Source organism: Brassica rapa, chromosome A06 (genome assembly GCF_000309985.2).
Source record: "Brassica rapa cultivar Chiifu-401-42 chromosome A06, CAAS_Brap_v3.01, whole genome shotgun sequence".
Lineage (NCBI taxonomy): Eukaryota > Viridiplantae > Streptophyta > Magnoliopsida > Brassicales > Brassicaceae > Brassica > Brassica rapa.
This window is the reverse complement of record NC_024800.2, coordinates 27,335,484-27,352,813: the sequence shown is the minus strand read 5'-3', so window position 1 is coordinate 27,352,813 and position 17,330 is coordinate 27,335,484. Positions and strand designations below refer to the sequence as shown.

At 36.9% G+C, this 17,330-nt stretch overlaps 5 protein-coding genes across 6 annotated transcripts; 3 read left to right on the top strand and 2 right to left on the bottom strand.

Annotated features, from left to right (window-relative positions):
• The first annotated feature begins 2,404 nt into the window (after positions 1-2,404).
• On the top strand, positions 2,405-5,704 carry LOC103827684 (nuclear intron maturase 2, mitochondrial). 2 transcript variants are annotated; one of them, XM_033272354.1, is made up of 3 exons: positions 2,405-4,617; positions 4,950-5,023; positions 5,267-5,704. In XM_033272354.1, the coding sequence occupies exons 1-2, from the start codon at positions 2,462-2,464 to the stop codon at positions 4,951-4,953; spliced, it is 2,160 nt and encodes a 719-aa protein (XP_033128245.1). In that variant the 5' UTR covers positions 2,405-2,461; the 3' UTR covers positions 4,954-5,023; positions 5,267-5,704. The 2 variants fall into 2 exon arrangements, with proteins under 2 accessions (XP_033128245.1, XP_033128244.1); XM_033272353.1 differs by having other exon boundaries at positions 5,102-5,704.
• LOC103827685 (pectinesterase inhibitor 12) lies at positions 5,073-5,621 on the bottom strand. Its single transcript, XM_009103219.2, has one exon. It carries the CDS (start codon positions 5,619-5,621, stop codon positions 5,073-5,075), a length of 549 nt encoding a protein of 182 aa, XP_009101467.1.
• Positions 5,705-6,377: 673 nt separating the features above from the next.
• LOC103827683 (14.7 kDa heat shock protein) lies at positions 6,378-7,455 on the top strand. Its single transcript, XM_009103216.3, has 2 exons — positions 6,378-6,683; positions 6,821-7,455. Exons 1-2 carry the CDS (start codon positions 6,608-6,610, stop codon positions 7,186-7,188), a joined length of 444 nt encoding a protein of 147 aa, XP_009101464.1. The 5' UTR covers positions 6,378-6,607; the 3' UTR covers positions 7,189-7,455.
• A 584-nt stretch (positions 7,456-8,039) lies between these two features.
• Positions 8,040-11,488, top strand: LOC103827682. Its single transcript, XM_009103215.3, has 3 exons — positions 8,040-8,155; positions 8,542-8,913; positions 8,998-11,488. Exons 1-3 carry the CDS (start codon positions 8,113-8,115, stop codon positions 9,381-9,383), a joined length of 801 nt encoding a protein of 266 aa, XP_009101463.1. The 5' UTR covers positions 8,040-8,112; the 3' UTR covers positions 9,384-11,488.
• Positions 11,489-15,680: 4,192 nt separating this feature from the next.
• LOC103827680 lies at positions 15,681-16,235 on the bottom strand. The gene has a single exon (XM_009103214.3). The coding sequence runs from the start codon at positions 16,233-16,235 to the stop codon at positions 15,681-15,683; it is 555 nt and encodes a 184-aa protein (XP_009101462.3).
• Between the last annotated feature and the right edge of the window lie 1,095 nt (positions 16,236-17,330).

Genomic DNA, 17,330 nt, shown 5'->3' with positions numbered 1-17,330 from the left:
CTACAAAGAGGGAAGAAAACGACAGAATCATTATTTTGATAAAACTATTACTAAACTAGAATTTATTATGATCTGATTGATTTTGCAAACTGTCAAGGATTGTAAGTGGTTGGTTACATGTTACATGTTACATGTAACATGCAATAACCATTATATTATTGCCTCACTCAAAACAGAAGATATTGTTTGTATTATCAAATATATACATGTCTTATAATTTAATCAAAACAGCAATGAAACAGAAAGAAAGTGTTAATGGAATTATACATCAAGCATATAAATTATTCTTGGTATGGCCTGCCACTTTTTCCAGATATTATTATTTTATAACAAGTTAATACAAATATTTTTTATCTTAGTTACTGAACGGGAACCAACCAGAAAATAGCTATCTCGCCAAAATGTTATTAAATATTACTAAATATGTGATTTGTCTTTATATTTATATAAAAATACATAAAATAACACATGTTTAAATATTTAAAATGATATGCATAAAATATAGCAAAGATGTCAAATGTTGTGAAGCAGTCAAACCAAACGGAAAACTGATATTTATATCAGTTTCAATTTTTTTTGACGAGAATAGAACACAAAAGAATAGAAGTCGACGGATACTCACCGTATTCCACTATATACTTTGACTTCAATACCGATGTAGAGATATTGCAACCTGAAAATCCTGTCATGAGCTACGAAGCAAATGCTTCATGTATCTCCTCAGTGGCTGATGATTATGAATGCTCTACAAGTGCTGATTACGTAAGTTTCTGACCAAGAATTCACAACAAACTTACAGTTTAACATTCTCTTTCTTTCGTTCTTTCTTTCTTTCTTTCTTTCTTTCTTACTTATATTCGATTCTCTGTATTCTTGTAAAAGCAGGTAAACAGACGAGCTAACTGTAGTAGCAGTAGTTAGTCTAAGCACTCAGAGGAAGTAGCAAGCAGCAGCAGTAACAAGAAAACTCGGTTCTTCTCTGCGGTACAAGATGCACAACTAGTTGCGGATCAGGAAAGTGACGGTTCTGATTCCTAGGGTTTCAGAGTCAAACGGCGTTCTTCACTGAAATTGGAGAACAGAACAGTTGTTCTGAACACAAGAGACTCTGAGCATCATCCGGTACAGAATTTCACATCATGTTTACTATTTTATTTGACAGTCATTGTAAATTGTACAACTCTTGAGATTCTTTTTCGTGTATTTGTATATGAGGATAGGAGCATAAAAGATTGAAGAAATGGCATAAGTACCAAGAAGGAAGATATAGTAGTAGCAGTAGTATGGTGAAAAATGAGAATCATTTTGTTGGTGGGTTTAAATGTCTGAAAGTGAAAGGGTTAATAAGACCGTAACGTGACAGTTCAATACCTCCGCCTAACTACATCTTTTATAAAAGCTGATCTCTAACAATACAGGGAAAGAGAGATTAGAAAAGCAAAATATTCAGTATCTGATTTTCTCAAGTATTTTTTTTTGCTATTATGGGAGAAGAAGCAACAGAACAAAAAAGAAAGCATTAACCAAGCCGACCTACCAACACTGTTGGTTTCTTTTTATAGGATTTTACCAAATCTTTGATTCTTTGTGTACATCTGTACACCTTTAAAACTCTCTTGTTTGTTCTGCTGTACATCTGCTTTTCTTGTTGGTATAACTGTCAACAAAAAGGTTTTTCTTTTATTTCCCAAGTTTACTTTAGTTATTTCTCATCTCTTACCAAGCTCAAAGATTCAATTTATCTACCAACGTTGAGTTGGCCTAGTGGTAAAGGGGTTGCAGCTGTAACTTCCGCCACTTGGGTTCAACTCACGATGGGAGGGACTATTTACAATGCTTGGGTTCCCGGCAAAGAGGTGAAAACACCTTTTTTCTTAGCAAAAAAAAAGATTCAATTTATCTTCCCAGAGACGGCAATGCTAAGCTTCTAACCATATCCGTATGAATATGATGATAAGATATTTTCTTAAGTTTGAAAACAAATTCGGATTTCGACTATTCGTCTGATACACATTACATACTGACATACAACTGATAGTTGTTAACTAACGTACGAGCTAACAGTTATGACAACTTGTTTTCGCTAATATCATCGACCCTACCATATCACAATTCAGGAATATAAAACTTATTTTAATATCACAATTGTAAGGAAATAAAATAAACGATTTGGGTTTGAGTTGAGAAAATGAAGTTAACAACTATTGGGCCTTGTTTGACCAAAAAAATAACTATTGGGCCTTTTAAAGGCCCAATTCATTTGCCCCACACATGTAATAGCTTTTGCTAAGCGAGAACTACATTGGGGTTTAACGAGGGTTACCAGTCTCCTCCACCATTTCCTCTGAAGAAGCTTCTTCTTCTCCCATCAATCCTCCGATTTAATTCATCTCTGTAAGAACTTCTCCCTCTCTCAATCTCAATCTCTGATTCCTCCTCAATCATCCACACACACAAAAAAATGCGCCGAAGCTTCTCTATCATAGCTCCAACCAAATGGCTCAAACACTCAATCATCACCACTCCACCAACTCTCCTCCGCTCCCTCTCCTACTTCTCCCCTCACCACCACCCCCCCCCAGATCCGGACGACCCAACCAACCTCCTCAAAGAAGACGGAGTCTCCCTCTGCTCCCACATGTGGCTCCAAAACTTCAAATCCCCACACAAAACCTCCTCCAACCTCACCTCCCTCCTCCGCCGCTTCGAGCTCTGGGTCCTCGCCTACCAGAAAGTCTCCTGCGACGAGCTCGGCGCCTACGTCCCCCGCAGCTCCATCCACCGACCCGCTCTCGAGAATCTCCTCTCCCTCCGAAACTCCGTCCTCGACGACCGCTTCAAGTGGGGCGCTCGCCTCGACTTCTACATCAAATCCCCCCGCGACAAAACCGACTACGAGTCTCTCTCCAAGCGCAAGATCAAAGCCCTCTTAACCACCACCCAGCCTACTCCCTTCCAGGACCGGATCGTCCAAGAAGTGTTGCTCATGATTCTCGAGCCGGTTTACGAGTCCCGGTTCTCGCAGAAGTCCTTCGCGTTTCGCCCCGGGAGGACGGCGCATACGGTCTTGAGAGTGATTCGTAGGAACTTCGCTGGCTACTTGTGGTATCTCAAAGGAGACTTGAGTGTGGTTTTGGACGGGATGAAAGTTGGGTTTGTGGTTAGTTCGTTGATGAGAGATGTTAGAGATAAGAAAGTCATCGACTTGATTAAATCCGCGTTGGTTACTCCCGTTGTTACAACGAGTAAGGTGGAAGGAGATGAGAAGAAGAAGACTAAGAAGAGAAAGTATCAGAAGAAACGCGTCTTGGCTGATGATGAGCCTAAGCCTGATCCTTACTGGTTAGAGACTTTCTTCGGTTTCGCTCCTGAAGAAGCTAACAAGTCTCCTCAGTGGGGACATTGTGGGATACTGAGTCCTCTTCTTGTTAACGTATGTCTCGACGAGCTTGACCGTTACATGGAGGCGAAAGTTAAAGACTTTTACCGTCCTTCTAAGAGCGACGTTATCTGGAACAGCCCCGAAGGTGAAGGTAGTGATCAAGGGAACACTTCTTGGCCTGAGTTTGTGCCTACGAGCGGTCCTGATAAGACGAGGAAAATGGATTACGTTAGGTACGGAGGGCATATACTGATAGGTGTTCGTGGACCGAGAGCTGATGCCGCGACGTTGAGGAAAGAGTTGATTGAGTTTGTTGATCAGAAGTATATGCTGAGGCTGGATAATGAGAATCTCCCTATAGAGCATATCACGAAAGGGATAATGTTTCTTGATCATGTTCTGTGTCGGCGTGTTGTGTATCCGACTTTGAGGTATACGGCGACTGGAGGGAAGATCATAAGCGAGAAAGGTGTCGGGACGCTTTTGTCAGTTACAGCGAGTTTGAAGCAGTGTATTAAACAGTTTAGGAAGTTGAATTTTATAAAAGGAGATCGTGATCCTGATCCTCAGCCTTGTTTCAGAATGTTCCACGCTACTCAAGCTCACACCAACGCGCAGATGAATAAGTTTCTGACTACAGTTGCTGAGTGGTACCGGTTTGCTGATAACCGGAAGAAGATTGTGAACTTTTGCTCTTATATCGTCCGTGGCTCCCTCGCTAAGCTCTATGCTGCGAAGTATAAGCTTAGGTCACGTGCCAAAGTGTATAAAGGAGCTTCCAGGAATCTGAGTCGCCCCTTGAAGGAGAAGAAAGGTTTGTCTCCGGAGTATAACAATCTGTTGAGAATGGGACTTGCTGAGTCTATTGATGGGCTTGTTTACACGAGAATGTCTCTTGTTCCTGAGACTGATTACTCGCCTTTTCCGGCTAACTGGAGGCCGGAGCACGAGAAGTTTCTGATGGAGTACTTAAGGCTTGATGAGCCGAAGACTTTGGAGGAGCAGAAGAGGTTTATCAGAGAGAATGGTCTGGTTTCGCCTCAGGACTACACGTCGATGTTGGTGTGGAACTATAAGAGAAATGCTATTCCCATGGATCAGGTTTCGATTCTTAAGGATCAACCTTTCTTGTTGGGGTCATCAAGTAACTACAACCGTGACAATGATGATGATGATGATGATGATGAAGAGAAGAGTAAAGAAGAAGATGACGATGGGCTTCACATTGCACGCATGTAAGAAAACAGAAACTATTGCGTTATACTCTTGTATGAAACTTGTACGGCTTGGTAGGTCTCTGAACCGGTTTGTTTTCGGTTTATGAAATAGTACATTCGCTTTGGTTAGATTTGGTTTAGGTATCAATTTTGGATTTGTTCAAAAGATTTTGATTTGAATTGTTTATGTTTTCTTTCTTTCGGTTTGGATTTGCGTAACCGGATTGAATAAACTTAAGTACCGGGGTAATGTATCTAAACCGGAAAATGTAGTGTATAAGCACCAAGTTTATCAATAGCTACAAACATTTCAGTTTAACTAAAGCTTCTGTGGTCTGTAATGTATGCAGATAACTCATTGCTCAAGACCTTTAGAAGGCTATAGAGGCTACGAGCATTGCTTCTACAGTGATTACTCTGTAAGGTACATTGTCAAGGTTATTATATGTTAAAACTACACCTTTTAAGTATATTCATTTCAACATTTTTGTAAAATCTAAAGGAATAAGAATCATCTGAGTCAAAAACTCGTTATCTCTTGTAAACGGAGATATCCGAGGCGGGTCTCTTGTTTCGAATCTAGTTTCGCAAAATCTCGTCGCATTCAGTGCAGAACTCATAACGAAGATTGCTGTTTTGTAATCACGCACTCTAACGCTTGTCACAGCTTCCTTCAAGGTCACAGCATTGTCTTTATAAATCATGGCGCAGTCTTTGATTAGCTTTCCGAGAACACTGCCTTTCCCGTAGTTCTTCTCCTCGAGAATCTTGTCAGCCTTTGCTTCCAATCTCCTCGACCTCATCCCAGCGTTTTTCATCGAGGCCGTGGCTAATTCGCCCAGGCTTTGTGCGGTTTTGCTCCTTTGGTGCCCTTCTAGAGACTTTATGCAGAAATCGAGTCTGAGTTTCGGGTCTCTAGCTGCAGCTTTCTTGCAAGAAGTTTGAATGAGAGATTGTGTGTTTGCTGTGAAAATGTTTATGAGGAGAAAGAACATAATAACAAGGTTAATCAAGAATTTCATTTTTTTTGTTTTCTTTACGAGAGAAGCAGAGGATTGTAATGAGAAGAATCGATTGTTGGAGAAAGTTTCGTGATCCACTATAATTACTGAAACTTAAAAAAAAATGATATGGTTGATGTTTCTGTGAAATGTGATTGGTAACTATAACACAGTCGCCTTTTTTGTAGAGTGCTCATGTCACGCTTTACCACTCCGCTTACGCCGTTGGCCTATTATCACTCTTTTACTTTGTGTACTCCGTTGTTTCTTGCCTTTTTAGTTAAAAACTTAAAATAAATAGTAGATAAATGTTGATTAAGGAGGTGTTTTTGATTTATATATTTTTATTGATTTAGAAATCCATAAATATTAGAATTAGTATCTTCTTATATAAAGCTGTGTATTGATATAGTAATTTCTGTGAAGTAATTGAGAAGCTACATTTTACAAGATGGACTCTCTGTCTTGACTGTAATAACAAAGACCGATTCACAGGAAAATATCATAATAGCTTTTTCTTATTATTTTTACATCTTCGGTATTCAGTAGATAATAATATCATAATAGCATCCTTAATTGTATTTTACCAGGAAAATCACACTTACATTATGATATTTTTTTAATAATACAATTAATTGTGAAATAGAAAAAAGGAATAAAATTGTCATTACTTTTGAGATCAGAATGTTCTCTTTATTTCTCAATATTTTTTTGAGTTAGTAAATACACCATTAAATTAGTGATGTTGTAAAGGTATTTGAAACAGGACTAAATTGGAAGTAACGAGTTTATAGTTTTTGAAAGGCGCATCTGGAGATCAACCTAATGGGCTGCTTATTAGGCCCATGATAGGTTAATCGAAGCCTTTCCAAACCTACAATCTCATCAGTCTCCCCTTCCGCTATAAATAAAGCAAGTAAAACACACTATCCTTGTACACTCGCTTTTTTACACACTCCACTTTACAAAAGCAAAAGAAAAACAGCTAAAACAGCGTCGTTTCGAGGATGAACAAAGCAGGCAGCTCCGGCGGAGGCCCAGGATATTCCCACAAAGACTGGCCGAAACACTTTCCACCAATCCGTACGTCTTCTTCTTCCTTAAACACATTATTTTTCTTACAAAAGTTGTTATTTTATTTGTTTATCTGTAACCAAATCTTCTATTCAGTGACTGATCTGTCGTACGGATACGTTTTTTTGTGTGTGCGTGTGTTGTAGCGAGGAACCAGTTCCAGAAAAGCGGTAACCAGTCTGTGTACGAGGTGAAGGAGACGAAGACCGCACGCGTTGCTAGGATAGACACGCCTGGTTGCACCGTGTCAAGCCTCACCTACTGGATCGACGGCAGAAACCTCCACTTCTTCGCCGGCGAACCCGACATGCCCGAGTACGGCTACGACGGACGCAAATACGGAGGGACGATGGTGTTCGATCCAGTGGCTTACGATATGGAGAAAGCTAGGGCTAAGCTTGTCAACGGAGTCCTCTGGATCACCGTTCCCAAGATCCAGCGCGTGAATGCCAAGGCGGTTACCATCGAGAAGAAGGTGCTGAACTTCAAGACCACAGTAGACGACATGGTTTGATGTGAGCCCGTACGTACGTCTTTTGTCTTTATCTCCGTGTGTCGTGGCACTTGCCTCTCGTTATGGTGTCTTGCTAGGGTTTATGGTCTAGTCTTCTCTATGACTTTTTTTTTTTTTCGTTTCTGTTTTTTTAATAAATGTGTATCTGTGACGTGGACTTTGTTGCATGTGGTTTGTGTTAATCTTTTATCGTTTATGGTTAAGTGTGTCTTTTTCAATTTCTTCTACGTAAATGTCATCAAAAACATGTCTTTGAGTTTATAACGAGATATTTAATTGGTGTTTTATTAAAACAGCAAAATTGTAATTGTAATCAGAGCAAATAAATTTTAAAATGACCATGCAAAAACATCTAAAAACGGTTGTTACAAAGAGAGAAGTTGATCTAGAAACAAGGAAAGGAGACGTTGCATATTGCATTGTTAACTTTTGTTTGTCGTATATGAAAAGTAAATAAGGAAGGAGTAAAAAAGAGTGACAGCTCATTGTTTTAACCTAAGAGAATCATTGACGTCAGCGATGCAGCCTCTAGCATGCATTAATGATCTTTCTGTAAAAAAGTTTTGAAATAAAGAGAGAGACGAGGTTGCCTCATTTCACTGTTTTGTCTCATTCAAAAAGACATTGAAGAAGAGCTATAGGCAGTAAAAAGAGATAGACAGCTGTAGTACGTACTCTTTGGTTCTTACCACGGTAACAATTCATAAAAGGAATGAAATTATTTTAACACTGGTTAAAATGTTTTAAAAAATAACAGGTAACATTTAGCAAGCGATGACCAGTCAAAGAGCCTCCTCCTACTTTGTCTTAGAGCTGCTTCGTTTATATTAGTATATCAAACAACAAAATCATAATCCATTTTTACGCAACCGAGAGTTGAAAGAAAAAGAAAAAGAAAGAGAAAGAAGAAGAAGAAGAAGAGAGATGGCTTCAGTCATTGACTTGTCGAGGATTCCTTACATCCCTGGTCTGTGTCTCTTTCTTTCTCCTTATCTCTTCTTTCTTAGGGATATAACGACATGTTTTTGTTTCCAATAAATCAATGTTCATAAGTTTCAAAGTTATAAACAAATGAAACGTCTTTGCTTCCACAGTATTTACATCTTTCTTTTAACATGAAACTTGTTGCAAAGACGATCCTCCATATGAAAATAAAGTTTCATTTTTTATTGATCTTAGTTTGCTAGTCTCTTCTTTGGCTCTATTTAACATGAAACTTTTTATAAAGATTTACTCTACCTCCATGAAGAATAAAGTTTCCTTTTTCTTGTTGAGCTTCGTTTGTTTAGTAATCTTCATTTGTAATAAGTATCTTCTTTGACTCTGTCTACGTTCTCTTTTGTAATGTAACAGGGAGGCTCCACGCGACCAACAATCAGTTCCAGAGATACGGTCCAAAGGGTTTCATGGAAATCAAAGTCCTTCACAACGACAACCTCTACGTCCGCGTCGACTTGCCCGGCGTTCCAGACGACGCTATCCGCTACAGAGTCGACGCCGTGAGACAAAAGGTTGTCTTTTTCTCCGGCGAAGAAACTCTCCGCGCCGGCGACAAGGTTGACGACGTTCGTGAGTACTCCGGGACCGCCGGTCTGGGCTGTGACTGCTGTGAGATCACCGGCGTGGAGGCCAAGATGAAAGATGGAGTCTTGAGGATGATTCTCTCAAGGGTCAAGGTGAAGGACCATGACAACAAGTGTACTCACTTTCTGCCTCCTAACACAGGTTCGAATCCCATTCAATTCAAAATCACACCTTTTTGCTTATCGTTATTGTAAATTTAAATGTTTCATTTGCTGTGGTTCATAGGCAAATCTGGAAGATATGATATAGGTGATTCTGCAATTGACATGATTGAAGTGGAGGATCATCCGTTTGTGGTGAAAGGTCGCAAGGGAACGTTCACTTCAGCACGAACATCTGACGGATGTTATCACTTTTCTGTGGATCTACCAGGTGTTTCTAGCGACGACATATTCGTGCTACCAAATGAGAATGAATTCAAGTTCATTGCTGAGAACAAGATCGTGTACGAGCACGACGAGAGTTGCCGTATTTTCATTGGTGCCGTCAACAAGCGTACATGTTGTTCCCATGGGATTCCACTTCTTGACCACAACATCGCTTGGGATGCAGAGTTTGGTGTTCTTAAAGTGCGTGTTTCACCTCCTCCTCTCAACAACAATGATCAGTAATCATCACTCTTATGATTGAACTATGTCAGCTTGCGTCTGGTTAAGGTTTATGGTCTAGTCTTCTCTTTCACTTTTTTTTTTCATTTCTGGTTTTTAATAAATGTATCTACGTGCACGTGGACTTTGTTGCATGTGGTTTGTGTTTATCATCTTTTATCGTTTATGGTTAAGTACGTGTTTTAATTTCTTCTACGTAAATGTCATCAAAAACATGTCTGTAACGAGATATTTTAATGGGCGTTTTCTTAATACAACAAACTTTAAATTGTCATTATAACAAATAAAACTTTATAATAACTAATACCAAGAAACCATGCAAAATAAAAATTTAAAGTGTGATAGAATAAACATCTAAAAATGGTTGAAAACTTTACAAAAGATCGAATTGGTTAAAAAAAAAAAAGAGACGTTGCATTGAGAGTCGATCGTATGTCTTTTGCCTTATCCGTGTCTATCGTTTCTCTTGCGTGTCGACTGCTAGGGCAGGTTTGTATGGTCTTTCTTGTCTAGTTTTAATGGAGGGTGAACTTTTATTAAAAATCTGGGTTAATGTTTATCTTTATGTTTAATGGTTAAGTGCTTTCGATATCATCTCATGAATGTGGTCAAAACGTTTTCTTTGAATCTACATCGACATATTTAAGGGATGTTTTATAAAGTAGAAAACTTTAAATTGTTGTCAAAAACAAACAAACCAAAATCTATATTCTAAAATATATATATTCTGATTCTTCTTACTAAAAGGGGAATGGGGGAGAGTGTCACATCATTTAATTTAATCCTCCAATAAGAAACCACTAATTTGCCATGTCACATTGAATTTTAGCTTAAACCAAATAAACACGTAAAGCGCCGTTCAAATTCATTAACAAAATTGTATTTGGACATCTTTTTTTCCTTAACAAGTGCATCTGCGACGTCTAATAGAGTTCTCCTTGTGCGTTACGTTTCCAGCCTGGACCCTTCTCCGGTCTCTGCTCATTTTTTTTAACGAAGTCTCCATGGATTAGCTGAATCGGAGGTCCGTTTTCCTTCAATATACTTTTTTGGGAAATTTAATTTGTTTTGTCATCCTAAATCATATTTATATAATTGTACAATATTGTAGTGATTTTCTTGTAATGTGTTACAAATCGTTTCCTCACTTGTCTTTGAGGCTTTGTGTATACAGCTTTGTATCTTACTTCTACTTTGTACTATGTTTATAATCCTACCAGTTGAAAAAAAAAAGATTACTTCTGAGTTACTTTACGCCCATCATATATCATGATTATATTATTGAAGAAACAGAAAAGTTGCGACTAACTTGTTTATAAATTTGTCTATAATTTGTGTATGATTTTATGATGAAGTTTAATGGTTTTGCAAAGTATTTTTATTCATTTGAGATTTGACATTCAATATCACACAATTTAAATTTGTTATCAAGGGAACGAAAGGGGTGGTTATTTATACTTGACAAATGAACAAAATTGATACCATTTGTTCATAATTTGACAATTTAGTTATTCTTCATTTGTTTGTAGTTTGTTATCGATGCCATAATATGTTCTATATTTTAGTCAAAAACAAATGTTTTTATATGAATAATTTCCTTATAACCAGCAAATATCATTTGACTACATGATCCAAACCAAAAAAAAAACTTAACATAAAAAACAAACTTATTAGTGAAAACTAATTATATTTTGGGAAAATTGTTTTTTTAGAGAAAAAAAATGATAACTATGTCCTTTTAGACTAATATCTATTTTGTGCAAGTTTTGTCTATAATACTCTTTAATATTTTTGAAAATAAATTTAATAAATAGTTTTATAAACAAATTTTTTTTGGAAAAATAATAACTATTGATAAAATACCTATATGAACGTAGTGGTATTTTTTCAGTTCTAAAAAAAGTTTAAATCATAAATTTTAGATTATATTCTAAATAAAGTAGAAATGACATTCTACGAAGTAGAAAACGAAATCCACTTTTTTCATTGAATCTACAATGTTTAGAATATGTGATCTACGTAAATAAGAGTATTCTAAAAATATTTAGAATACACATTCCACGCTTAATCTACCGATCTAAAATCTTTAGAAATCAAAATCTACACATTAGTATAAATCTAAAACACGTAGAAACCGACTTCTATAGATTTACTGTAAATCTAAAATATGTAGAAATCAAAATCTACACATTGGGGGTGATTGGTTGGGTTGTAATTGTAGAAAATTTACTTTAATATTTTGTCTGTAGGATTTTTGATTTAGCTTTAAATGATGTAGCTTTAAAATTTCCTACAGCTAAAAAAATGGGGCTTTAGAAAATAAGATGTTTACAGCCATTTTTTGTGTGTTTTTGCTGTAGTTTTAATTTTTTGGTTGTAGCTTTAAAAACCAAGATAAAGCATGATTGGTAGTATTTAAGGTTGTAGATGAAAATTAAAGCTAAAGTCACTTTCTACAGCCCAACCAATCACCCCCATTACTATAATTCTAAAAACCTGTAGAAACCGATTTCTACAGATTAGATGTATTCTACGAATAAGAAATCAGTTCCTAAAAATATGGAAACAAAATATTTGAGAATATTCACTTCCATATTTTTTTAAAAAAAATCGATTTAAAAAAAAACAAAAAAAAAATGAATTCATTATTTATTATATTTAAAAATTACAATTTTAAGGGTATTATTGTCATTTTGAAAATAATTAGTCTAATAGGACATAAAGTATATGAGATTAATCTAAAGGGACATAGTTATCATTTTTTTGCTCTAAAAAAACAATTTTCCCTTATATTTTTATAACATTTGTTTTAGTAGAACTCACTTAACACCCTTATCCTTAATTGGACGCTAGCCTGGTAAGAATCTCCAAAAACCTAATTTATTTCTAATGAGAGACTCCACTAGCTCTTTTTAAACACTTAGTTTCATTGAGTAAGGACCCTCTGGGTCAAGGAACATAACGTACTATGGAAGAAAAGAGAACTAGCAACAAAAGAAAAGAAGATACTAGTGAGGTATGGCAACAAATGAAGGAGAGAGAGATCCAGGAGCTAGAAACCAACCTAAGAACCGTGAGGTTAGGCAGAGTTTCTCAGTTCCTGCTCGAGGGTATGGCGAAGCCAAGCCAGTCCTCCAATAGAGATGTAAGACTCCACTAGCTTATTTCTTCCTTATTGTTTTTATTTTAATCTTTTACCGTGGCGAATATCCCACTAATGGCTATGTGTGATATCCGCAGCAAACTGCAACGGTATTTCGATCATTGTTATGAGAAAATCATTCTCTTTTTTCACGGGAGATATCTGTTTATTGTCGCCATTGAATTTTATTCCGCAAAATATGGGTGCATCCTGTGCTTCAGTAAAATTAGTTGCCGCCTTCCCGAAATTCCGCACTTTGCAGTAATTCAAACCTGAAGTTAACGATTTAAAGCTCTTGGAGTAAAGCTTAAGGCAATCTTCCAACAGCTTCTTACTAAGTCTACTCTTATATTTCTTCTCTTTTATAATGTTCTCCACAATTCTTCTCACATTCGTTAAGTTTGATATGGCATTATTCGCTCCCACCACGGTCAGTTCATCGATATTTCTCACTTTCTGGCTCTCTGGATTCTCTCTGAGAGATGCAACACAATCCTTTTCGAAAATTGAATCGCTGTCCTTATTTAGAAACTTTGTAATTTTCTTGCAAGATTTTTGAATCAGAGAATCTGCCACTTTGTTGGCTGTGCAACTATTGAAGAGAAAAACAAAAAAAAATAAGTACATCTTCACTGTGTTTTTTTGAAACATCTTCATTGTGGTGTCGTATATTGTAATTTTTTTATCCCATATAAAAGCAAGCAAAAATCTGCTCACATGAGAGTAATTACATGCTATTTTTAGATGGCTTATGTCTCGCGTTGCCACTCCACTTGATTCGTTGCCTTTTTTCTTGGGTCAAACTTAGTTTTATATGGATAAATTAGATTAAGGACCATGTCGTAATTATCAATAGTCTTAAACTCAAATATATGTATATATTGTACATCTCTTCATATTATGGGATATTCATCATTGCCTAATATGTTATCAGAACTGCAATCCTAAAGACCTACAAAATATTTATGTGGCCGCCACCCACTTTTATCGCCTCAACACTTCATCTTTTTCTCCTTCCTCCACTATCGGCCATGTAAATCTCCTTCACACACACCATTGTTGTCTTCTCTTCTCAACGTGAACATGATGATGTCACGAAGCTCAACCAACTATCTCATGTGGAATATCAAAGTTCATGCCTTGCTCGATGAATATTAATTAAAGAGCTAGACGTCTCCCACGCTGCAAACATCACCACCAATGGAGTCGTCACTACAAACCTTGCATTTATGTTATGGAAGCGCCAAGACAAGTTAATATATAGCGCTCTATCTCGGTTGCCTTTCAACATTCTCTCCACGACAACCACATTTTCTCAAGTCTGGAGTACGCTTGCCTCCACTTACGCAAAACCAAGCCGTGGTCAGTTGAAACAACTCAAACAACAGCTCGACAATATTGGACAAAAGGATCTAAAGCAATTGACGAGTATGTTCAAGGATTCACAAATCATAGCCGTGCTCGGAAAGCCCATTAATCATGAAGATCAAATCATCCCCATCAATGAAGGACTCCCGAAGAGTACAGATCAATGGCTGACCAGATCGAGTCCCCATTACATGCCTCCATGATATGCTAAAATTTACCCTTGTATTTATGTCTCATGTAAACCACACAAAAAATAACACATAATCTCATCTTCTTCCCCAAAGCTTTATTTCTCTTACTCTTACTCTCACTCTTGGTTTTTTCCTTTGTTTTATCTTCAACAAATTGTCCTTATTTTCACCAAAATCTACATTGTATCATAGCAAGTTAGCTTTTGAAGATCTATCTATTCCACAAAATCAAACACCTTATACTCTGTTTACATTATGTTTCCCAATAGATTCTCAGAAGCAACTTACTCTTTATGTGGTTTTCAAAGGAGACAACTATCTTCTATGGTCAAGAACCACTAAAATCGCCTTGAAGAGCCACGCCTTGTAGGAGCATGTATGTTGAAGGCCCTAAAAATATGTTTAACGAGAAAGGAAAGAAGACTGAAGGAGATGAAAATGCTGAGGAAAATGTTAAAGAGACTTCTACCAGCATATCTTAAGGGAATGTTAAAAGAAAGCAAGCACACATCTCATCCCTTGCTTTGGTGTTCATCGAATAGAAGGGGAGGAAGGAAGAAGAAGAGATCCAAGTCTAATGAAATCTGGAAAACATTTCAAGATATGAAGCGGACACAAGTCTAGTGAAGTCTGTTAAAATAGTGCTTTTTTACTCAACATTGTTCACTATAAGAAGAAGAGTGTTTTACACATAGGGCCACATTCTAAGTTTTTATTACATTTTGGGACAGTTTTCACTACTAAGTTAGTTTATTATTGTTGCTCAAAAAAACAAAAGTTAGTTTATTATTGTTGTTTACCATGTTATCTCTTAACTAATATATGAAAATAAAGTGGGGTTTTTGTTACCCTTGTTTTTAGTTGAGGGTCCAATTGGCGTTGGGTAGATCGGGTATTCGGGCCTTCGAATCGGGTTTGAGATGAATTTTGTCGGGTCTGAGTTCTTTAGATCTTAATATTTAGACTCAACAGAATAACTAGAATTTGTCGGTTTGGTTCGGATCCTATTGGATCTGGATAAATTCAGATCTTAGATATTTGGACTCAATAGTGTAATTAGAATTTATCGGTTCGGTTCGAATGAGTCGGATTAGGTTCGGATCCTGTCGGGTCCGGTCCAACACAAAAAAATACTTAAAAATATTTAAACATTCAAAAAATCCAAAATTTTACCCAAAACCTAACCTAGTAACATAAAAAATATCCAAAATTTTATCCGATTATCCGAATTATATTTTTAAAAATCAAAAATTTTATCTGAAACCCAAAACTATACCCAAAAACTCAAACCCAAAACTTATAAAATATCTAAAATACCAAAAATATACTTGAAATGAGGGAAAAATCGATATGATTTTTCATAAACTGACAGCTGAATTATTGTTCATTTGTTTATAGTTTGTAATCGACATCATAATATTCTGATACAAATTATTTCCTAAGAATCCGCAAATATCATTTGATTACATTATTCAAACAAAGAAGAATTTAACACACAAAATAAAATTATTAATGAGAACTATTTATATTTTCATCACTTTTTTCAGTAAAAATCACTTAACACCTCTTTTAAAATTCTGGCCTATCAGCTCCACTAGACTATAAATTATGTTCCATAAGTAACATATAAGGAATGTTGATCATTGTTAAGAGAAGATCATTTTCTTTTTTCACGGGAGATATCTGTTGATTGTCGCCGTTGAATTTCAACTCGCAAAATACCGGTGCTTCATCTGCATCATTAATTTCATATTGTGCCTTCTCCAAGTTCCCCTTTTTGAGGTAATTCAAACCTGAGGTTAACATGTGAGCGCTCTTGGAGTAAAGCTTAAGGCACTCTTCCAACAATTTCTTACTAAGGCTACTCTTATATTTCTTCTCTTTTATAATCTTCTCCACAGTTGTTTTCACGTTGCTTAACTGTGACATGGCGTTATTCATTCCTACCATGATTAAATCATCGACATTTCTCGCTTTCTGGCTCTCCGGATTCGCTTTGAGAGATTCAATGCAATCTTTTTCGAAATTTGGAATGGTGTCCACTAATATAGATTTTGAAATGTTTTTGCAAGATTCTTGAATCAGCGAATCTGCCACTTTGTTGGCCATGCAACCAGTAAAGAGAAGAACAAACACAACAATGTACATCAACATTTTCATTGTGTATTGTTTTTTTATGAGTGGTATATTTGTACCTTGTGAGTCCATTTAACAGCAAACAAAAGATCTGTGAACATGACAGTAACCACATGATTTTTTTAGATGGCTTATGACTCGCGTGGCCACTCCACTTGCTTCGTTGTATTTTTTACTGGGTCAATTTAGTTTATGAGCCTACTTACTAATTCATTTAAAACTATTTTTGTAAACACGAGAGGCTGTGTGTTGTGATGATATCTCTTAAAATGATTTATAAAACAATAAGGTAAAATGTTAAAAACGATCTCTAATATCAAATAAAAATATTCCTTTAATTTTTCTCATTCCACAAACCTGTCTCATTTATTTCATCAAAAAACTAGTTTCCCAATACTTTTTTTTTTTTTTGAACAACAGTTGAATTATATAAGATAAAGGGATCAGTACAAGATAGAACAATCACATAACAGAGCATTCTTCGCCAACGAATCAGCTCGAGAGTTACATAATCTTGAGACATGCGAAAAGAAGATGAAATCAAAAGGTGCAGATAGGAACTCGATGTCCTTGAGAACTCCATAGAGCTCCATAGGAAATGTATTCGAGTTGATAGCTCGGATGAGCTCTAAGGAGTCGGATTTTATCCAGACGTTTGGTGAAGAGAGGTGTGAAGCCGCCAGGAGCAATCCCTTGATCGCCAAAGCTTCCGCCATGAGTGGTGATGACACAGAAAGAGAGCGGGCTTGACCCGTATGAACCTGGTCATTTCTTGAATCAGAAAGAACCCAAGCAAGACCCGCCATTTTCGTCGCCTGTATCCAGGAGGCGTCGGAGTTGCAGGTAAGCAGTGGTCGGGGGAGCATCGGAGGCATGACCAAGCCTGCTGTTGTTGAAGTCTTTGGGGCGTTTGCTAGTTGAGCTGAGGACCACTCACGAGCAGAGGAGATGGCGACAGTCATCACCTTATGTGCGGGGATAGCTCTGTTCTCAAAAGTAAGGAGGTTTCTTGCCTTCCAGATACCCCACAGAACCCATGAAACGATGTTGGTAGTCAGTCCTGTTGGCGGTAAGCAAATGAGAGAACTGGCACTGATAAGCGCTTGGTATGGC

What these genes read in the sequence shown, in the direction of transcription:
- LOC103827682 (XM_009103215.3), top strand. Translation starts at nt 8,113, where the DNA reads ATGGCTTCAGTCATTGACTTGTCGAGGATTCCTTACATCCCTG. An exon ending in GAGGATTCCTTACATCCCTG is followed by an intron (nt 8,156 to 8,541) that starts GTCTGTGTCTCT and finishes GTAATGTAACAG; the next exon opens with GGAGGCTCCACGCGACCAAC. An exon ending in CTTTCTGCCTCCTAACACAG is followed by an intron (nt 8,914 to 8,997) that starts GTTCGAATCCCA and finishes TGTGGTTCATAG; the next exon opens with GCAAATCTGGAAGATATGAT.
- LOC103827683 (XM_009103216.3), top strand. Translation starts at nt 6,608, where the DNA reads ATGAACAAAGCAGGCAGCTCCGGCGGAGGCCCAGGATATTCCCACAAA. An exon ending in GAAACACTTTCCACCAATCC is followed by an intron (nt 6,684 to 6,820) that starts GTACGTCTTCTT and finishes CGTGTGTTGTAG; the next exon opens with CGAGGAACCAGTTCCAGAAA.
- LOC103827684 (XM_033272354.1), top strand. Translation starts at nt 2,462, where the DNA reads ATGCGCCGAAGCTTCTCTATCATAGCTCCAACCAAATGGCTCAAACAC.
- LOC103827685 (XM_009103219.2), bottom strand. Translation starts at nt 5,621, where the DNA reads ATGAAATTCTTGATTAACCTTGTTATTATGTTCTTTCTCCTCATAAAC.
- LOC103827680 (XM_009103214.3), bottom strand. Translation starts at nt 16,235, where the DNA reads ATGTTGATGTACATTGTTGTGTTTGTTCTTCTCTTTACTGGTTGCATG.